Source organism: Sparus aurata, chromosome 11 (genome assembly GCF_900880675.1).
Source record: "Sparus aurata chromosome 11, fSpaAur1.1, whole genome shotgun sequence".
In the NCBI taxonomy this organism is placed as follows: domain Eukaryota; kingdom Metazoa; phylum Chordata; class Actinopteri; order Spariformes; family Sparidae; genus Sparus; species Sparus aurata.
The window spans coordinates 6850942-6870908 of record NC_044197.1 but is presented as its reverse complement, the minus strand read 5'-3'; the positions used below and the strand labels follow the sequence as shown (position 1 = coordinate 6870908).

The following is a 19967-nucleotide window of genomic DNA, read 5'->3' as shown; positions in this document are numbered from 1 at the left end:
GGGGTACTTTGAAAGCTTTGAAGAAGAACCATGAGTTGAGTGATGCCATTGCTGGGACAGCCTGAGGACGTCCTCTGCTGTTGACTGAAGAGGTCGTCAAGTTGATCAGAACAGCTTTTGGTTTCATTTTCTCTCCCTTTGGTCCTCCAGCGGGAGGAAGATGGCTGTTTCTTCTTTAGATGCCTAACTGCAGTGGCTCAATTGTTAAAAAACGTGCGCTAAAGTGCCCTCCTGGGAGCCAAAACGTGTGCCAAAGTGCCCTCTTGGGAGCCAAAAAAGCGTGTCAAAGTGCCCTCTTTGTTGGCAAAACACACTAAACTGCCCCCTTGGCTGGTTAAAACATGATAAACTGCCCTCTTGGGAGCCAAAACTCATGCTAAAGTGCCCTTTTGGGAGCCAAAACTTGCGCAAAAGTGCCCTCTTGGGAGCCAAAATATGCGCTAAAGTGCCCTCTTGGGAGCCAAAACGCGCGTTAAAGTGCCCTTCTTTTCGCCCCTGCCCTTCAAAAAGTCTGTGCACGCCACTGTCCCCAGGAATGATTACTGGTTGTGGGGGACAAGCCTCACTTCACTCCTTGAGTTTCTCCAGTGGACTAACAGGGGCGCAAGTGATGTATTTCTATTCACACTTATAAGTCAAGGGAGATTGAAGCAGATAAAACATGTGAGTGTGTGCAGCAGGAAGAGTCACAGACTCTGAGGTAAAGTCACAAGGAGGCTGTTTCAGTCACTTCAGTAAGAGATCTGCTTCTTTTTGAAAACCCTTCGTCCAGCTTCAACCCCTCCAGACAGGCAGGTCTAATTTTACGCAGACCGCCACAATCTTCATTATGGCCTCTCTAAAAGGAAATTCACACAGATCAGACATCCCAACAGGTTAGAAATCACATTTTGAATCTGAAAATTTTTGCAGCTGATCTGTATAAATTGTGTTTAAAAGACAAACCCCACAAACAGGATGTAAGAGACTGTTGGCCTGCCTGCAGACAAACTGTGACTCACCAGATAAAATACAAGACATCCAGGGTGCAAAATAACAGAGTAGGTTTAACTGTTGACGCACCATTTGTTTGGTCAGGAATGTGCGTGTGGCTCTGGAGTAGATGAGGTGCTTCCTGGCTCTTTGTATCAGCTGCTGTGATTAAAAAATGATCAAGTTGCCAAAAAACTATGGTCGGATAAGTACCAAAAAAAGAAAGAACATCCCTCAGAATAAACGCCAACTTCACAGCCTCACTGTCAAAATGATTGACCCTCACTGTGCCCCACGACTATTACACTTAATCCTACACATTTTTGTTTTGTTTTTTGGCCTTTATTGACAGGACAGATTGAGATATGACAAGAAACAGGATGAGAGAGATGGGGACTGACAAAGTGACAAAGGGCCCCAGGCTGGGACTCAAACCGGGGGCTGCTGCAGCGAGGACAAATCCTCTGTACACGTGACGCCCGCTCTACCAACGGAGCTAAATGTCACCCAGATGTAGTCCTACACTTAGGAAGACTACTATGATTCCAGACAGCAGCAGCCTGGTCATCATTATAACAGCTCGAACACCAACGTCCGTCCACTGAAAGAAAAAAAAAACAATTGCTGTCCAAGAGAGATGGGACATTATCACCACTGCATCATGTTATAAGGTTATTAAGAGGTGATTATAAATCTCTTATCAGCTGAGCTCACTCACCAAGAACACTGCAAAGAGAGGTGACACAAGGCCCACCTAGAGCAATGAATGAGAAAAATGTAAATAACATTATTTACATCAATGTCTTTGAACATGTCAGTTAATGTTTGCTCCTCATGCTTTATCGATGATAACAGAAAGGTAAGTTTCTGAATTTGCCATTTAGAAGTCTGTAGACTGAAGGTTAATCAGGCTAAATAGACATGAAACAGTAAAAGGAAAAATCAGCAGTTAATTTTGTGCACTCACAATGAGGGCCAGCTATGGCGAATTCTCATACAACCATTGTATCTGGTGTACTAGCCCCATCAGAAACCAAATGCAGGCTGACAGGATCCTAGAAGAAAAAATATGTTACAATGTAAATTCTTTCAAGAGTCTGTATTCAGTATTTTAGGGTCTCTTGTCATCAGAAGTCACTAAGGTAGTCAGATTCTCAGCAGTAAGGCGACAGGGTGCCAGAGATTCGTCCTGAGATGCTGAAGGCTCTGGACATTCTTGGGCTGTCTGGGTCGACGAGTTTCCTCAGTGTCGCTTGGTGGTCGGGGACAGTATTTTTAGAATGCTGCATGAGGGATGTGGTTTTCAAAAAAGGGCAGAGGAAGAGGGAGTTCTGGAATACACTTCTTAACCTGCTGCCACTGTAAACCAACCATGGATAAGTGGATGGATGGATGGATGGATGGATGGACATCCTACATTATGTCCTGAACATACACACCAAATATTTTTTTTGATCCTATGAACCAAATAGGGTGTAAATTGTGGACCTTTGGGTGAGCAAGAAGATCAACACTGCGGGCTTTGTGATGATGAAACAAGTGTTTGATTGATCTCGCTCCTGACTTTGCTCCGCTTTGAGATGCCTGAAACCTGATTGCTGCTGTTTGCAGACTCTTGCCTGACTAGGCTGCTTCCTTTTGTTGAGTGCAAAAAGGGTTTAAAACGCAAAGTGCAGATCTTGGCTTCATTATTATTAATGATATCTTAATGTGATAAAGTTTTATTCATGTAATTGTGCCGTTGTGTGTTCATTTACAAAACCACTGACACATTAATGTCTTTTGCAAATATTTACACATACTGCATGTTGTATTACAAACCAAGCCTGTAATCATCAAAGTTTGTATAAGTAACACATAGTGTACCAAAACTCAACCAACTCACTGAATGAACCATGAAGAAGAAAAAGAAGCATCTTTGGATATTAAACAAGAGCAGCAACCTTCAGCACAAAGATAAGGTCTTACCTTGAGCAGATCTCAGACATCTTCATTATGGCCTCCCTGGAGAAGTAATTCAGATGGATCAGACATCCAGACAGGATAAAAACAACGTCTTGATTCTGAACATTTTCACATCTGATTTGAATAAAATGGTGTATAAACAACAAACCTGAAATTCGGGATGTATGACAGTAGGTACCTACAAACAAAACACTTTTCATGTCAAAATGCGATGTCTATTTCAGATTTAAGACCATTAAGACAAATTATGACTCACCAGATGAATGACAAGACTTGCAAGATGCAAAAAAACAAAGCAAGTTCAGCGCTCTTCACCTGTAAGAAACAAAATACAACTTCTGTCTGAGAGAGATGGGACTTAATTAGACGTGTATTAGTTATTTGTAAATGATCATAAATCTCTTCTTCTGCTAAACTCACTGACCCAGATGGCTGCGCAGAGAGTCAACACAAGGCAAGCCTAGAACAATGAAAGTAACAAATGTAAATAACAACCTGGATGTTTTTTGGTTTGACAGTCATCCTTTATCAATGATAACAGAATCAGTAGGATTCGAATTTCAGGTTGTGAAATCAGACACAGGTCACTTAATCCAAATTAAAGATTTTCATTGTTTTCTTTCCACACTTGTGAATGGCCTTGAGTACATTTTAAAGGAACAATCTGTAACAGTCAGAGTTATTGAATGTGATGCCACTAGGTGGTGCCTTCTTTTGTTTAGTGAATAATATAACCTGTACCTAGAAGAAGAGCAGATGTACTTCTGCTCCACCATGCGTAGCAATGCCGCCAGCGGAGTGAAGACCCCTTTAATTTCACTTTATACTGTGATGTGTTGGTGTAGGATCCTCGGCCTGTGTTTGTCCGGGCATGTGTGCGTGTGATAACTAGTGCCGTAGAGACCTGGCTTGGTATGGTCTGTAAGTTACAGTGGAATAAAAGTACGTGCGGAAATCCCACATGTTGCCTGCCGTGTTGTTTAAGCTAACTGGAGCTACCGCCATTGAAAGCAGACCATAACCTTCCCCTTCACCTCTCACGTTACAAATGATGATGAAGTCCTCCGTTATACCTTCTCATAGTTCCTTTGATAATTTCCCTTCAGTCTGAGGTCACATAGACATGAAAGAGAGCAACAGGAAAAATAAGCGATAAGTTTTGTGAACTCACAATCATTACTGACGTTGTCAGCGCTCTTGTTTTGTCAAACATCATTGCCAGCTGCTTCAGTGGCTCCATCAGAAACATGGTGCTGTATGAGAGGATCAAAACAAATGTGTACACATGTAACTACTTTAAAGCACTGGTCCCCCCTGATATAAAACCATCATGATTTCCTCATAAGCTGCCTGAATGTGATTGGTAGTCTCTGCTGTGGACACTGACCTGCAGAAAGCACATATGTTTCCAATAGTGTAAAACACAGTGAAGAGAGTGAGCCCAATCAGGGGGACACAGAGCATGCACCCTCCCTGCAAAACAGACATGAAGTAGACAGATAGACAGATAGACAGACAGATAGATACCTGAAGGTATCTTCAGGTATGCTCGTAGCAGCAGGTACATTGAAATACAGTATATAGAAACAAAAAACTATATACAATTAAATGCTTAAGTGGCTATAAAATAAAAGAAGATTAGAGGTAGTAAAAGTAAAATAGAATAAAAAAAAAAATAAAAGTCAGCAGAGAAAAGATAAGGTGATGTGTGGCTTTCTGACATAAACTCCAGATTTGTTGCTGCCAAATGAACTAACATCACAGCTACAACAGTCCTCAGAGCCAGAACAACCAGTGAGGACACATCAGCTCTCCCTGTATTATTCCTTGTAGTTTGAAGCACAAACAAAGATTAATATTGAATTCTTTGAAGATCCTCACCAAAATTAAGCACACAAACCCCCCCATGGAGCAGGTGATGAATCCATGCATAGCTTTACCCAATCCTAAAGTAGAGGTAGCCTGTAAAAACAGTTGTATCATTACTTCAGTTAAGGTTAGGTCAAACAGTGTAGGCTAAAGTTTGTGTTTAGTTTTTACCTGTGTAGACGACATAGCTAAAGATCCCGGATAAGACGTCTGAGCTGGTGAAGGAATCTGTTTCTGTTTCTGCAGTGAGGAAGAGAATTTGCCAGTTTCCTCATACATACATACCTACACAGCCACTGTCCGGTGGCTGCTGGCACGCCCACTAAATAAGTGATGGAGATTTTGATTTGCTGTCAAGATGTAAACTCACAAATGAAGAGCCAATTACCAATCAGTTACTCGGTGGGTGTGGTCTATGATTGACACTTTGGGCAAAAGTAACAACAAATGCTTTCTATAAAAGACACATTTCAGTCAGGTATTGTTGATGATTAATTGTAGAGTATCACAGCCAGGTTGATTGCAGGAGCAACATTGTTTCAAATACAATGTCAATGAAGCCGCTCTGGAGCAAACAGCTGTCTAAAAGTGACCCCCAGCTGTAACCCTAATTTCTGACTGCACTAGATTTAGACTTTATATACCTTATAAATCAGTCTGTGCCCTTCAACAATGTATCGGGCTGGTGCACCTAAACCTAAACCAAAAAGACTTTAAAAAGACACCAGTCCTAATATCAGTACAGTGGTAAAAATTGACGGTAGTACTCTGAAAGCTTTGAAGAAGAACCATGAGTTGAGTGATGCCATTGCTAAGACAGCCTGAGGACGTCCTCTGCTGTTGACTGAAGAGGTCGTCAAGTTGATCAGAACAGCTTTTGGTTTCATTTTCTCTCCCTTTGGTCCTCCAGCGGGAGGAAGATGGCAGCGTCTTCTTTAGATGCCAAACTGCAGGGCCAAGTGGACAGGCAGCGACCCGTGGCCTCCCCAGGAATGACTACTGGTTGAGGGGAACCAGCCTCCCTTCACTCCTTGTGTTTCTCCTGTGGACTAACAGGGGCGCAAGTGATGTAGATTAAACTTCCTCTGGATCAAAATTAACTTATAGGCATCAAATCTTTTTTTAATTAATTTTATTATGCAGGAAAACTACAGTTTTACATTATGAAATTTACATCACTATATTTCTATTCACACGCATAAGTCAAGGGGGATTGAAGCAGATAAAACGTGAGTGTGTGCAGCAGGAGGAGACAGACTCTGAGGTAAAATCACGAGGAGGCTGTTTCAGTAACTTCAGTAAGAGATCTACTTCTTTTTGCCGCTCTCGAAGAACAGGAGGAGTGTAATCCGGTGCAGACAGAGCAGCTGCTCCCCACAATACAGGTCCTGCTGAGGCTGTTTACCTCCGTCATCTGGAGCCTCTTCCACAGGCTCTAGTGTGTCCCCATCCCTAATGCAGTGGTTGTGCAAAATGTCACAACAGGCAATCTCCTTGACGGCAAATGCAGGGTGCACTTCAAGAGCCTTGAAGAAGACCGATCACCATCTGGTCTTCATGATGCCAAAGGCCCGTTCTATGACTGAACGGGCCTTTGCATGGTGCCGGTTAAACCGTCCAGCGACCCCACCTCTCACAGGCCCTCTGTAAGGGGTTACAAGGGCAACTGGTTGGGACATGCAGGGGTATCCACCATCCCCTAGAATGCAGTAGCCCTCAGGTGGGTACAGGCTCTGGACATAAAGAGGGCTGTTTTTCAGGCACTGAGCCTGGATGGCCGACAAATATGTCCAGAAATTGGCAATGGTGGTCACACACAGCTTGCAATTGGATGGAATGGAACAATTTGCGATTGTAGTAACACTGAGCATCGCACTGGGTGGTTTTATGCAAACATGGCAGCCATCAATGCTGTCCACAACCCCGGCGAATGCTGGTGATCCAGCCAAGCGTGCAAAGCCAGCACCAATTTGTTGCAGGTCATCAGGGGGCGGAAAGCGCTGCTGTGAGATCCTGACGTGCTGACGATCCAGTGGACGTATGAAGAGTCAAGACCCTCTACATTCATGTCGACAAGATGTTTTTGGAGAGCTGGAGTCACACAAATCTCAGTGAGTGTTCACAAATATCTGAACTGCAGATGTGATCGGGGGTCAGAAACAATTCATACGGCATTTACTCAAACTTAAACCAGGATAATTATGACCGAAGAAAAGTAAGGTAAGAACTTGTGCACGTAACGTACACGTTATCCCTGGCATAAATGTTTTCTAGAGTCAGATAATCGTCTACTCACCCATAAAACCTCCTTTAGCGATGCTGACATATTCTTTGTTTTTCTGTAACAGAAAAGCTTTAGTTAGCAAAGACGTCAGAAATTACGTAAGCACTGTGGACCGTGGGATGCCAAACACTTTGGACACAACACGATAGGATGTCGCACTCGCCAGCCAAAAGAAGAAGATGAGAACCTCGAGGACATAACCCCAGCCGTGGTCAAACGGACAGTGGAGGACGTGGACAAGATGGGCCACTGTGGGTCTGGAGAGGCGGAAGTCCAGGCGGAGGTCACTTTGGCCATCAAAGTGTAAGGCCAAAAAAGGGAGCTGGTGGTTCAGTCTGCAGTAGTGAGTTGGTTGTTGACGCTGTAAAAAAATAAACACAACTGATAACATAGTGTCATAAAATGAAATTCGCAATAATGATTATTTTTAACTTATTTAGTCATGTATGTTTTTATGAGCTACTGGACACCTGCATTTACTCTAAGGAATAAATAAAGTATCTATCTATTTATCCATCCATCTAATCTGCTTTAAGAACAAAGTTGTGCCATGTCTATTTCCACAGGAGGGGGCGTAGTCTGACAATACGAGTGAATTATTGACACTGACAATACATTAATGATTTAGATGTCCAGAATCCTTCATCTTTATACAATCTGACGATGTCTTGCTAGATAACGAAGAACCGCAAATCTCACTCTTCTTGTTTGCTCAATTCTTAATCTTCTTCTGATCAAAATCATGGATGCTGGTAAGTAAGAATACAAATAAATTTACGTTTGGTGGCATTTTGGGGAGCTCATTGCAAATGCAAACTATAGCTTTTTGATTGCACGGTACAAGAAAAAGATCAAAGAGACAAAAGATGTGGCGCGAAACTACACAGGTATATACTCTATATATATTTTATATATAATCATATGTACATTAAAATGTTTGTGTTTTGACTCAATATTAACGGTAAACCTTTTAAATACTCATTATATAATTAAGTATTTATTATGGATAGCCCACAACTGGCCTACGATGTTACAACTGTCCGAAAGTGCTTTTTTCACTCTGCTGATGAGCTTCCCATATAATCCACTATGATGGACTCCCTATGTAGTGACTAGGGAGTAGGGAATGAGTAAGTGATTTCAGACACAGCCATAGATAATGATGAGCTAACCTACGAAAGAAAAGATTTGATATAAGGTCAAAGGACATGATACTGTAAAAATAGGGTTTATTTATTTTGGAGGTGATTTTGAGGTGAGATTTCTCCACATTGCTGCAGTGAGATGTAACCAAATGTGTACCTGTGATAGAGTAAGACATTAGGAAGACGGTGGAATGATAATTAAGAACTAAACTATGAAGGAATTTGTTTGGTGAAAGGTCAAAGTCACAATAACACAAATCTTTTATCTTGGTTTTTACCATAAAGTCAAAATTCAACAGATTCAAGTACAATCTGTCCGGATTTCGTGTAAGATAGGAGATGAAATTAGGAGTTACTGACCACAACAACTATAAGAAATCAGACAATGGCTCACTTTACTTTACCTCAGTTGGTTTTTGTAGTGTTTCATTTGGTAACAAAAGTGATGGCGCCCATTCTGGAGCTCATATAGAACTCCATGTTGAAACCGTTGGCCAGTGCCGTGTTCCAATATCCATACTTTCCGTACTTACTATACTTAGTTTGAGTACGTAGGGTGTTCCGATATCTATCGCGGTGAAAAGAAGTGTACTTAAAGGACCCGGATGTTGCACTCATAACGGCAAAATCGTTGAGTGTGCAACGATGTACACTTTGCGCACTCAACAGCCGCCATCTTGTCTACGTAGCGGAAGAAGCGGAGCCAGGCAGAGGCGCTCCGCTCCGATTTTTTTTTTTTAAATAGCTTCTGAGACAACAGCGCCTGCAGCGGAGCCATATTGCAGGATTGTAGGATTGTAATTGTTAAAAAATAAAGCCGTAGATGTCTTATGTTCACCGTTCAAAGCGGGATGTTTTTGCCGCCGCGGCGGCTGTCGCGATCGTAATTTCCGGTAAGTGCACCACGGAGTATTAGATTTGGAACAATACTCACCTGCTGAAATCTGCGTACTTAGTAAGTGTGGATAGTGTACTACGTTTAAGTGTACTCATGGAAGTATGGATATCGGAACACAGCACAGGAGACTCACTCAGGATGCTAACCGCTAACATTAGCAACTGTCCCATCTTGGTGTTCAGTTTGCGCCAGTAACGAGCCCTCACTTCTAAAAACACGCTCAGTTACACTCTTAACAAAATAAGCAAACATCCTATAAACTCCCCGTTAAATAATACTTTTTCATAAAGTTATTTGAAAGTTTGCTTGGACTTAACGTCTTTCCATTTCTCTCAGCAGGTCTTGTTCTCCTCATTTCCCGGGCTTTCCCTGTAAGTCCCGCCCCTCTAACAATGATTGACACCTCCCCAAACAAATGAAAACCCAAATAAGAGAAACCTGAGGCATTCAAAGGCCGTTCAAAACATAGGACATTTTGACATCATTCGCTGCTTAAACAATACAAATATTAACAAAAGCAGTAAATAAACTGAAATAAAAAACATATATAAACAAGTTAGCAGGACGCTAAATAAGTAATCTGAAGCTTTCACATCGGCTCGAGTTCAGATTGTGCCACTTGCATTTACTCTTCTCAGTAATGGGGGAAAAAAATGACGCTGCCTTGTGTTAATTAAGTAAGTAACACTTTAATTTATTACAAATATTTACACATATTAACAAAGTCCCCGCTGATTAAAATTAGTATAAGAAGTAATCCATACATAAAAATCAATCAGCTCAATGAGTGAAGCATTAAGGAGATAAGGGAGATAAAAGCAGATAAAACGAGAGCGTGTGCAGCAGGAAGAGTCACAGACTCTGACGTAAAAACACCAGGAGGCTGTTTCAGTAACTTCAGTAAGAGATCTGCTTCTTTTTGAAAACCCTTCGTCCAGCTTCAGACGCTCCACACAGACAGGTCTCACTTTATGCAGACCGCCACCAGCTTCAGTATGGCCTCCCTGAAAAGAAATTCACACAGATCAGACATCCCGACAGGTTAGAAATTACATTTTGAATCTGATAATTTCTGCAGCTAATGTCAATAAATGGTGTATAAGTGACAAACCTCACAAACGGGATGTATGACAGACTGTACCTGCAAACAAAGCACATTTTGTGTCACAATTCAACCTTAATTTAAGACTTTAATCCACAAACAGAAGTCGTGACTCACCAGGTAAACGACAAGACTTGCAGGATAACAAATAGCAAAGCAAGGCCGAAGTTCTTCCACTGTAAGAGAAAAACACAACTGCTGTCTGAGAGAGATTTAATCTCAAGCTGCATTATGTTCTTAGACGTTATCGTGAATCTCTTTCATCTGTTAAGCTCACTCACCCAGAAGGCTGCGCAGAGAGTCAACACAAGGCATGTCTAGAACAACGAATGGGACACATGTAAATAACAACATGGATTTTCTTTTAAACATGCTACTTTTGTTTATGTTTGGCCCTCATACTTTATCAATGATGACAGGAAATGTAAAATTCTGAATTTCAGGTTGTGTTTTCCGACAAAGTTCACTTAATTGCATTTAAAGATGAAGTTGAATTTATCTTCTCTGAATTTTTCCCTTTGACGACTTTTGTCACATTTTCTTTCCACACCTGTGATTGTGCTTGAGTACAAATTTAAATAAGGAACAAGGAATACAAAGGCCTCAGTTTCCATCCAAGCCACTGTCATCGTATCTTCCCAAATGTCTGAGACTGAGGGTAAATTAAGTTGTGCAGTACGGTGGTCCAGAGAGTAAAAACACAACAACAATTTTAAAAAGTATTTCAGAATACACAACAATGTGTCAGAAAATACAAAGGTGGGTTAAAACAAATGCAACAGTGTTTCAGAAAACTTAATTGTGCACAACTCTGATTCTTTCCCGTTTTCAGGGCAGAACATTTCGTTTTTATGATATGTGGAAACACTGAGAGAATAAGGTCATGTTCTTTGGCAAGTATTCCCTCAGGACTTCAATCTCCTCCTTTAGGACTAAGTTTAACATTTGTGCTTGGACGCTGCTGAGAATAGTTCACAATACAAACAGGAAATTACATGGAACTGTCTCTAGGGAAACAGGAAGTGCTCATATTCATCCTGCCTTGTGTTTTCACCCTTGGGGGCCACCGCAGTACAGGCATTAAACTGAGTAAAATCAATCTTGTGCACTCACAATCATTATTGTCGTCGCCAGCGCTCTCGTTTTGTCACACATCCTCTTCAGCTGCTTCAGCGGCCCCATCAGAAACATGGTGCTGTTAGACAGGATCATACAGTAAAACATAAATGTCTTATATTACACAATCCCTCCTTGATATAAAACCATCACAATTTCCATCCTCAGCTGCTTGAATCTGATTGGTTGTCATTGTTGTGGACACTGACCTGCACAGAGCACATATGTTTCCAAAAGTGTAAAACACAATGAAGAGAATGAGCCCAATCCTGGGGAGGAAGAGCATGCACACCCCCTGCAACACAGACACGAGGACAGGTGACGTGTGGCTGTTTTGTTGTTGTTGTTTTTTTTTGTTTCACTCTTTAAAACTTGAGGATTCACGTCTGAGCTGCAGCTGGTTCAGAGCTGCCAGATGAAATGAGCATCACATCTACAACATTCCTCAGGGCCAGAAGAACCAGTAAGACCACATCTGCTCTCCCTGCGCTCTTCCTTATTGTGTCAAACAACATAACCAGAATTTTTATTTATAGAAATCATCAGAGATCCTTACCAGAACTGTGCACGCGGCCCCCACCACGAAGCACGCGATGAAGCCCTTCACACGTGTGCCCCAGCCCAAAGTGGAGGCTTCATTGACGGTCTGCGTTAACGAGAGTTTGATCAATTAACACCTCAGTTGATGTTGGTTCACACAGTGCAGGTTAAAGCTGCTGTTTTACCTCTAACACCGTCCTGTCGTCTCTGCGCGCCTCCTCGCCGCTCAGCACTGACTTTAATTTATCCATGGCCGAAGATCCTTCAGGGTCAGCTGCTGCTGGGTTGCTTCCTGGAGCGATAGAGAAAATTCGCCGGTTTCCTCAAATCTGGGAGGATGAACAACTCCCGTCACGTGGCTGCTGCCAGTTTGAGGAGCTGTCAGGTTACTTACCTGGCCGGCTGGATGACTACAGGTGAGTCACGTCTCTGAGGAGAAGCAGCGGAGAGGTCTCACTCTGATCTTTATTCTGCCAACCACGTGAATAAAGTTTGGAGAACGACAGGGAGAAGTTGACCAACGTTTGCCAGATTAATGGATTATAAAAATATTTTTTTTTACTCATATAATATAATATGATAATAGTTTGATATGGCATATTGTAACCATAGAGCTGGGCTGGTTGATCGATTAGTAATTGCTAAAAATAACAAACATGATTTTGGATGAGGCCAATCGTTCCAGTAATTGTTCATGCAATAATACAAAACCTTCCTAAAATGTAAGATGTGAGGATTTCCCTTTTTTTATCCCTTTTTTTAAAATTTTTTTTATCTCTTTTGTGTTATGTGATAATTATCTGAATGTCTTTAACATTTCTGGACTGTTGATCAGATAAAACACATGTGATTTACATTTGTTCTGCTATTTTCTGCTATTTTATATCTCATTTGTTCGTCAGGTAATCGAGAAAATACCTGTCAGATTGACCAATAATGAAAATTATTGTTAGTTGCAGGTCTAATTCCTATGGCCCTACAGTTGTTTGAGGTTTTTAGCAAAGGAAAATGCAGAAAAGTGTCCCTGTCAGACATGGGTCATGTTTTTAAGAACTGAGTGATTGGTCTCTTCAACGCAGACAATCTTTATTGGGGCCTCTTGATATACAGTATCTGCTGGGATCAATAAGTGATTCCCTCCTTATCATTTGTTGTTAATGTGAAACACTGTGATTTAACTGATTTAATGAGAAATGGGAAATAATTAATAGTGAGACTTGTAAGATTTTTGTTCAACATGCCCCACAAAAGGCATAAATTCTGTGACTGTCCTGTTATAACTTCTTAAAGTGATGTGAATTTCTTATAAACTCTGTGTGACAAAATAAGCCACCCTGAATACATCCTGGAGAAAAGAAGACATGCATAAAAAGCCACATATAAACATTAAACCATTTAATAAAGGTCTTACGTTATGTTTAGCTTTGTGTTTGATTCAAATGTCTGACCAAACTTCATAACATCATGAAACAAAAAATACACAAAGTACTTAAAGACATGCTTTCCTATATGCTGTACTGATAATGATGATGATGATGATGATGATGATGATGATGATGAGTTTTCACCACTGGATGGCGCTACTGAACACCAAAAAGTCTGACAAGAGAATTTTGGCGAGTCAAATGAAAAAGCATGCAATCCATGAAAAAAGCGTTGTGTTCAGTCAAACTGTGCGTGCAAAATGAACGTGTACAAATTAAAAACATGATATGAGACAGCATTATGTAAAATGTTAGGCCACCGTAAAATAAATAGCAATTAACAGTTAGAGTAAGGCTTAAAGGGTTTACAGTTGATTAAATAAGGCAGAGGTAGAGACATATTTTCTAAAGTAAAGCATGCAGAAACCGTGTCCGTCTCCCTTTTCTGTCCGCATGTCTTGCCTCTAGTCGTCCTGCTGCTGGAACAACATATCCCTGATTTAAATGTGATACACATGAGTCACAACATGCATTCATCAGTCCTTTCTCATAAAATCTCATCCTCTGACTCCGGGTCTCTCTCTCGGGGCTTCAGAAGTCCCATTTCCATCGGAGGAGTCCTCTTCAATCTGGAGCGAACCACGCTGCGGGGAAAGCAAAATAAACAGGGTCAGACATAACATAAACTGTTTTTGAGAGAGTTACTCCCGGTGTGGAGGACTCTGCAAGACGTCCAGCACATGTAAACAAGCAGCGGGTTATGTGTTGTCTGGTGTGGAGCGGGTTCCTACCAGCTGACGGTGCAATAGAGCACGCTCACGACGAGCATGGCGAAGGCGAGGTGCCAGGAGTAACACATGGTGATGAACATCATGTTGCTGTGATCCGTTAGGTCCCACTCAGGGCCGTGGGGAGGGTACAGCGTGAAGCCAATCTGCGGCCAAACAGAAAGCGACGTCAGGAATTATTAAGCACCGACAAAAACTTTGCGTCTTTGTTTCACACGTTCAGATTTACCTGCCAGAACCAGCTGCCCTGCAGGATGGTGAGGGTGCAGCGCAGCAGCTCCAGGAGGATGTTGCCTCGGTGGAAGACCTCCAGGAAGGCAACAAGAGCGCCACCAAAGATGGCATAGAGAAGGAGCTGATGGACATGGACGTCCAGCATACTCCTGCCATGGAGGTGGTAGAAGAAGAGAAATCCTGCCGAAACAGACAAACAGCCATAAACGGAAAAAGTGACGAGAAAAGTGGAGCAAAGTAATGTTTTTTAACCAGTTATCACTTCTTAGTTACATGATGGAATTTTGCCTAGCGATGTACAATGTAATGATTAGCTAAAAGTAATGAATAAACATGTAAAATAAGCTAGTTAGCTAAACGTAAAGAGTCAATGGTTGAAGTAGTAGAGTAGTAAATTCTAACCAAACCAAACCAAACATTTGCAGTCTAACTGAATGACATTACACTGTAATAATATTATAAAATGTTTGAATTGAAAAGAGTAGAAATAAATATGATCCAGTTTCTGATGTTGTCAAATGAACACTGCGGGGCGTGCATCTTCACGTCAAGGTAAAGCCTGGACGGTACACTTTTCTCCTACCTTCATTAAAGAACGCGATCGCCAGCATTAACCTATCCAGTGCCAGCGGAGCAGCCTCTGTGGTGTGGATGATCAGACACACGGTCCCGGCCAGGCCGAAGAACAGATACATGGTGGCGTGCTGCCAGTTCATGAGATCTTCCCAGTGCTTCTCTCCTAAGTTGTACAGCTGCAATCTCGGCCCATTTGCCGCAAACTGCTCTAACAGCATCCCTGGAGGGCAGAGCAGAGCAAACCTCAGATCTACTCAACTCAAGAGCTAACGCCAATTTGTGGCCTTTACATACAAGCGCGTACATGAATTAAAGATTAACCATCTAAACTGCTCCTCAAGTTTCTGTCTTTTCCTAGAAATGTTTTGTAAGTTGAGAACAGAATGACATGACGCACCCATGAAAGAGAAGAAGACGACGACGGAGTTCTCGATGATCTCCAGGCGGCGCTGCGAGGCTCTGCTGGCCAGCCGGGTGGAACCTATATTCTTGTTCCTGCGGGTGGCGTACCAGAGGGAGTGCTTTGCCGTCCACCAGATCCCAGCGACCAGGAAGAAGCTTCCGGGGAGCGCGTGGCCCTTGAAGCTTCCCATGACTCACGACACCTGAATCGCAGAAGGAAACAAATCCATTAGCGGGTGGCGGATGACTCTTCTTCGAATGAATCAGGCTTTTTTATTAATATTCTCTATTACATCAGCAAGTGAAATATCTTGGTTTCCTCTAAATGCAGGCAGAAAAATGTGTCAACACAGGAACTATAATTTGGCATTCAATTCAGACAAAGTGTCCTTCCAGTAGCATGGAGGTATATTTTTAGCTTGGCTGCCATAAGTGAGGGAATAAGACATGAGAGGGGATAAGTGTAGGAGTGCCTGCAATTTCGCCCAACGGCATAATCAGACATAATTAGTGTGTGTGTGCTGGCAGCAGCCCTTCAGCTGACCTCGGTAGAAAGAGTCTCTCGGAAAGGAAAGAAACCTGTTGTCACCTTTCAACGTGCACTCCTAAGTTATTCTCCGGTTGGGTTATACAAATTCTCATCCCCATTAACTGACAGTGATTCCATGTTGTCCTTGGAGATGACAAGCCATCATTTCCTTCTCAATTAAATCTGCGGCGGATTGAAGCGTGCTGGCGTGTGTGTGTGTGTGCAGACCAGGCTGTCATCACCTGCTATTCACTGAGACGTGTTTATTCTCTCGGGGGGGAACAAAACACACGCCCGATAAAAGGAAAAATGATCAAAAACAAACAGTCACGTGCGGCCGTGCTCTCTTTTTATCCATTGTGTGCCTCGTCACGGCTCCACGGTAGATATTAAAAACTTTAAAGGGCATGAAGAAGCTTTTCTTAAACCTTGTTTGACTCTCGCGGTAAATAACGCTTTGTGTAAACTCTGAGAGCGAAAAAACAGGAGCGACACGAAAGAGGAGCACGGCTGCTCTCTCCCCTTTTGTGATGGAGATGACAATATTCTCCCCCCCCCCCCCCCCCCCCCCCCCCCCCCGGCAACAAAAGGGGAACCTTTTAAAGGAGGGCTCTAAATAAAACACTGCTCGTTTGAGATGGTAAACTGAGCTCATCTGCGTCCGACGGTTCTCTTCCCCAGCGTGACCTCTCCAGACTGAGGGAAAACACTTCAGTCGCCATGGCAACCACCCTCCCTCAGGTCGCTTGAGTGTTTTTTGGCCGATTCGGTCACAATATCACCGACAACATCTGTTGAAGCCTTGTGTCCAGATTCAGTGGTTCCTACACATCTTCATGTCAGGGGCTACTTAAGTAGAATTTTGAGTTACTTGTGCTTCACTTGTTTTCATTTCATGCTACTTTATTACTTTAACTTAAGAGGATTATGCTTATTCCTCCATTACATTAATTTAAAGTATTTGGGGAATCAAGGTGCTGGTCTAAGGACACTTTGACATGTGAGGAGCTGAGGATCAAACCAGTGTACTCGGACAGACAAATGGTACATCAGGGACTTCCACTACAAGTGAGCTGGACGGTGACTGTTTTAATAGTGGTATATCGATTATTAGACATTTTCGGATTACTGGTATCAGAGATTTTTCTGTCAGATTGCCGATAAAATAAACACATTTAAAAATGTGTTAGCTTAGCTCTGACGTATCATCCTCTCACACAATGTCCCGCCGGACACACATTACAATTAATAGCCTATAAACAATTAATAATCTGAATCTGCAAAGTAACTAAATGTAGAGAGGAGGAAGTGCAAAGTAGCAGAAAATGGAAGGAACGTCAGTCCCAAATATCAGCTTTCAGTCTCCCTGATTTTATTTATTTTTTAAATAATCGGTGCAGTAACGTCCCTGAAAAAGCCGCACTGGTCGACCCGTTCCTTTAGCTCCACCTTGATCAAATCCCTGAGAAGCATCATTCCCGATCAAGGCTGCGGGGCGCATGCTCATTGGTAAAATCTGTGGTTCGTTTGTTGGTTTGTGAGCAGGATTACGCAAATACTACTGAACGCACTTTGACAAGCCTTGTATGGAGGGTGAGTCTCTGCCCAGAATAGAACCCATTAACTTTTGGTGCGGATCCAGATGAAGGATAGGGCGTTGTTTGACATTTCTCAAGGGAATAATTCATGGAGTGCAATTTGACGTGAATCCTAATTAATAAAAATCCGGATGCAGCTAATTTCCATTTAGGCAGGATCGAATGAGAGGAGAGTGTTGGTCTTTAGTGTATGCACTCTACTTAATGCTAATCTAGTTGTCTGTGTTTTCTAAATCAATTTGCATCATGGATGTCGCCTTTAAATCTTCTTTTATGTCCCTTTAAATTTTGGGAGCGTAAACAGACAAGGAGTATCTTTTTTTCAGGAAAAGTGTCAGCAGTGTGGAAGCGAATGAGCATTTTTAATAACCATGACAACACAATGATTGACATGAGCACTTATACAGTCAGTATATATAAGTATACATAAGTCAGTGGGAGATCACCACATAAAAAAAACTGTGTGAGGTTTTAAAAGTCTTTGAATATAAGTAATTCCCCCTCCGCCAACTATCATATTAAAGTACTGCTTACATATTAAGTCATCAAGAATAATTAGATCACTCTACATGATGAGTACTTTGCAGCTACTGATGCTTTTACTGTTTGATGCAGGACTTTTGCTTGTAATTGTAGTAATTGTTTCTTTACTTAATCAAATGATCTTTGATTTAGTATTTAGGTATGAGACATCTCATGCATTAGACAGACAGTCCATCATATTGTTTTTACAGTCCTGGATTTGATTTTCATGTTGAGTTAAGCTGAATTTAGTGGAATAAATGTTAATGCAAGTGTATACTTTTATTTATTGGTGACACCGTGGAGATGCTTCATTGAGGGATGAAGGATCTGGGAGCTTTTCTGGGATTCAAGACATCAAGACTATAGTAATAAAAGACCTTAAATGTTTCTGATAGTAAATGAGCTTTAAAACATCAGAACATGTATTTTAAACACATTTTAATGTGACTTTCCTGACCTGCCACAAAACCCTCACATGGTTACTTGTACTTTGGCACAGCAGCTGTAAAACCTTATGAATAAAGATTATAAAGCCCACAAAACAGATAAAAACATAGAGGAGGCCATCTGTGTTACAGTGAGATGACTGAGCAAACAGTGAGAATCACTGAGGGCAAAGTCATAAAGATGTGTGAAGTGTTCAGGACACAGGATCCAGAAGATCTTTAACGGGAGAAGGAGGAAAAAAAGGAAGGGGGGTTTCTTACCCAAGTGTGTTTGTTCCTGGAGATGAAAAGTTGCCAAGTTCTATTCAACCAAAGAAAATCACAACATCCTCATTGTCTCATCCCACAGATGATTTCCCTCGTGTTGAATCAGAGAGATGTCCCCCTCTGTCCCGCGACGAGACGCGAAGTAAACATCGGCTGTCTCCTCCAGTCCAGACTCGTTTCACAACCTCTTTTTTTTTTTTCTCCCCTAAATTTTCCGACTCTTAAACTGTTTATGCTGTAAACTCTCCCATTGGATGACTGAGGGAGCTGTCGTCATCAGAACGTGCAGCCATTGGCTGGAGTTCACGTCGGTCTCAGGTGTCCACGTGTGCACTTTCACTCCGCCCGCTCGTGCTCGCCTCGGTCCCTCCCTGCTTCGGAGGAAACCGCTACTTTCCATCCAGGGAGGACGAGGCCGGGTCCGGGACGAGAGCCCCGGCACGTAGACTGCAGCTGGGAAACCTCCTTATCTCCAGAGTGGAGGTTTGGTCTCTTACTCCAGCAGCACAGTCACTTTATGATAAATCCTGCAGCCTGTGATTTACTGGGAAACTTACTGATGTGATTTAATGTACTCATTAAAGTACAAGTCAGGGGCGGACTCAGGATGTCTGAGGGGCAAGGGCGCAAATAAAAAGGGCACCAGGTGTATGTGGGGGGCATCAGCACACTAATATCTTTTTTCAGTTACTTCTGCCAGAGTGACTCTGTGGGGGGTCTGTAGCTCAGGAGGTAGAGCAGGTCGTCTAGTATTATAAAAAAAAAACATGTTGTTTTAATTAGATCACCCGGATAGACCCAAGTTGCGAATGCTTGAGCTATATATCGTTGCAATTAGACGGCTCTCCTTCTCTCTCTCTCTCCTTCTCTCTCTCACACACACACACACACATTCACACAATCAGCGGACGGCGCTGCTTCTCTCCTCTCTCATACACCTGCCAACTCCCACTGATCACTATCGGCGCACCCGCGCACTGACGTGGCCGCGGCCGCCGTGACACAATATGAATTTTATTAATAATATTTGTGAATTGCAGTTTGTATTATTACTTTATTAGAAGCTATACAATGGCGAAAATGATAACAGAGGCAATGTTTTCAAAGAAATATTTATTAGACAAATAAAAAAGAAATCTCGCCAAAAAGACTGGGGGAACGCTGTTCCCCTGCGCCCCCCGACCACTACACCCCTGCTCCTGCTCCTGTGCAGACCATCGTCACTTCCGCCCCTCCCACACACCGCACTGATTCGCTAGCACACCGCCAATCAGAATGGTCATTGAA

The 19967-nt window shown here is 42.3% G+C and overlaps 3 protein-coding genes across 4 annotated transcripts; all 3 read right to left on the bottom strand.

The window, feature by feature from the left end:
* Positions 1-1195: 1195 nt before the first annotated feature.
* LOC115591007 (vesicle transport protein SFT2B-like) lies at positions 1196-6970 on the bottom strand. 2 transcript variants are annotated; one of them, XM_030432567.1, is made up of 11 exons: positions 4978-6970; positions 4819-4899; positions 4325-4410; positions 4109-4190; positions 3362-3397; positions 3194-3252; positions 3086-3115; positions 2941-2976; positions 1940-2027; positions 1691-1726; positions 1196-1573 (listed from the first exon to the last, which is right to left on the bottom strand). In XM_030432567.1, exons 1-9 carry the CDS (start codon positions 5083-5085, stop codon positions 1952-1954), a joined length of 594 nt encoding a protein of 197 aa, XP_030288427.1. In that variant the 5' UTR covers positions 5086-6970; the 3' UTR covers positions 1196-1573; positions 1691-1726; positions 1940-1951. The 2 variants fall into 2 exon arrangements, with proteins under 2 accessions (XP_030288427.1, XP_030288428.1); XM_030432568.1 differs by lacking the exon at positions 3086-3115.
* A 2832-nt stretch (positions 6971-9802) lies between these two features.
* On the bottom strand, positions 9803-13162 carry LOC115590743 (vesicle transport protein SFT2B-like). The gene is made up of 8 exons (XM_030432111.1): positions 12077-13162; positions 11908-11997; positions 11561-11646; positions 11349-11430; positions 10517-10552; positions 10353-10411; positions 10245-10274; positions 9803-10137 (listed from the first exon to the last, which is right to left on the bottom strand). Exons 1-8 carry the CDS (start codon positions 12140-12142, stop codon positions 10098-10100), a joined length of 489 nt encoding a protein of 162 aa, XP_030287971.1. The 5' UTR covers positions 12143-13162; the 3' UTR covers positions 9803-10097.
* Positions 13163-13271: 109 nt separating this feature from the next.
* Positions 13272-18890, bottom strand: tmem45a (transmembrane protein 45a). Its single transcript, XM_030432110.1, has 6 exons — positions 18675-18890; positions 15311-15518; positions 14921-15133; positions 14333-14517; positions 14107-14249; positions 13272-13959 (listed from the first exon to the last, which is right to left on the bottom strand). Exons 2-6 carry the CDS (start codon positions 15504-15506, stop codon positions 13863-13865), a joined length of 834 nt encoding a protein of 277 aa, XP_030287970.1. The 5' UTR covers positions 15507-15518; positions 18675-18890; the 3' UTR covers positions 13272-13862.
* Between the last annotated feature and the right edge of the window lie 1077 nt (positions 18891-19967).

Excerpts from the sequence above, each read along its gene's own strand:
- LOC115591007 (XM_030432567.1), bottom strand. The coding sequence starts at position 5,085 with ATGTATGAGGAAACTGGCAAATTCTCTTCCTCACTGCAGAAACAGAAA. Across the intron at positions 3,253-3,361 it reads CTCTCTGCGCAGCCATCTGG|GTGAAGAGCGCTGAACTTGC; the intron begins GTCAGTGAGTTT and ends TGTTTCTTACAG. Across the intron at positions 3,116-3,193 it reads CAAGTCTTGTCATTCATCTG|GTACCTACTGTCATACATCC; the intron begins GTGAGTCATAAT and ends TTTTGTTTGTAG.
- tmem45a (XM_030432110.1), bottom strand. The coding sequence starts at position 15,506 with ATGGGAAGCTTCAAGGGCCACGCGCTCCCCGGAAGCTTCTTCCTGGTC. Across the intron at positions 14,518-14,920 it reads GATCGCGTTCTTTAATGAAG|GATTTCTCTTCTTCTACCAC; the intron begins GTAGGAGAAAAG and ends CTGTTTCGGCAG. Across the intron at positions 13,960-14,106 it reads CTCTATTGCACCGTCAGCTG|CGTGGTTCGCTCCAGATTGA; the intron begins GTAGGAACCCGC and ends CTTTCCCCGCAG.
- LOC115590743 (XM_030432111.1), bottom strand. The coding sequence starts at position 12,142 with ATGGATAAATTAAAGTCAGTGCTGAGCGGCGAGGAGGCGCGCAGAGAC. Across the intron at positions 10,412-10,516 it reads CTCTCTGCGCAGCCTTCTGG|TGGAAGAACTTCGGCCTTGC; the intron begins GTGAGTGAGCTT and ends TTTCTCTTACAG. Across the intron at positions 10,138-10,244 it reads TCATACATCCCGTTTGTGAG|GGAGGCCATACTGAAGCTGG; the intron begins GTTTGTCACTTA and ends ATTTCTTTTCAG.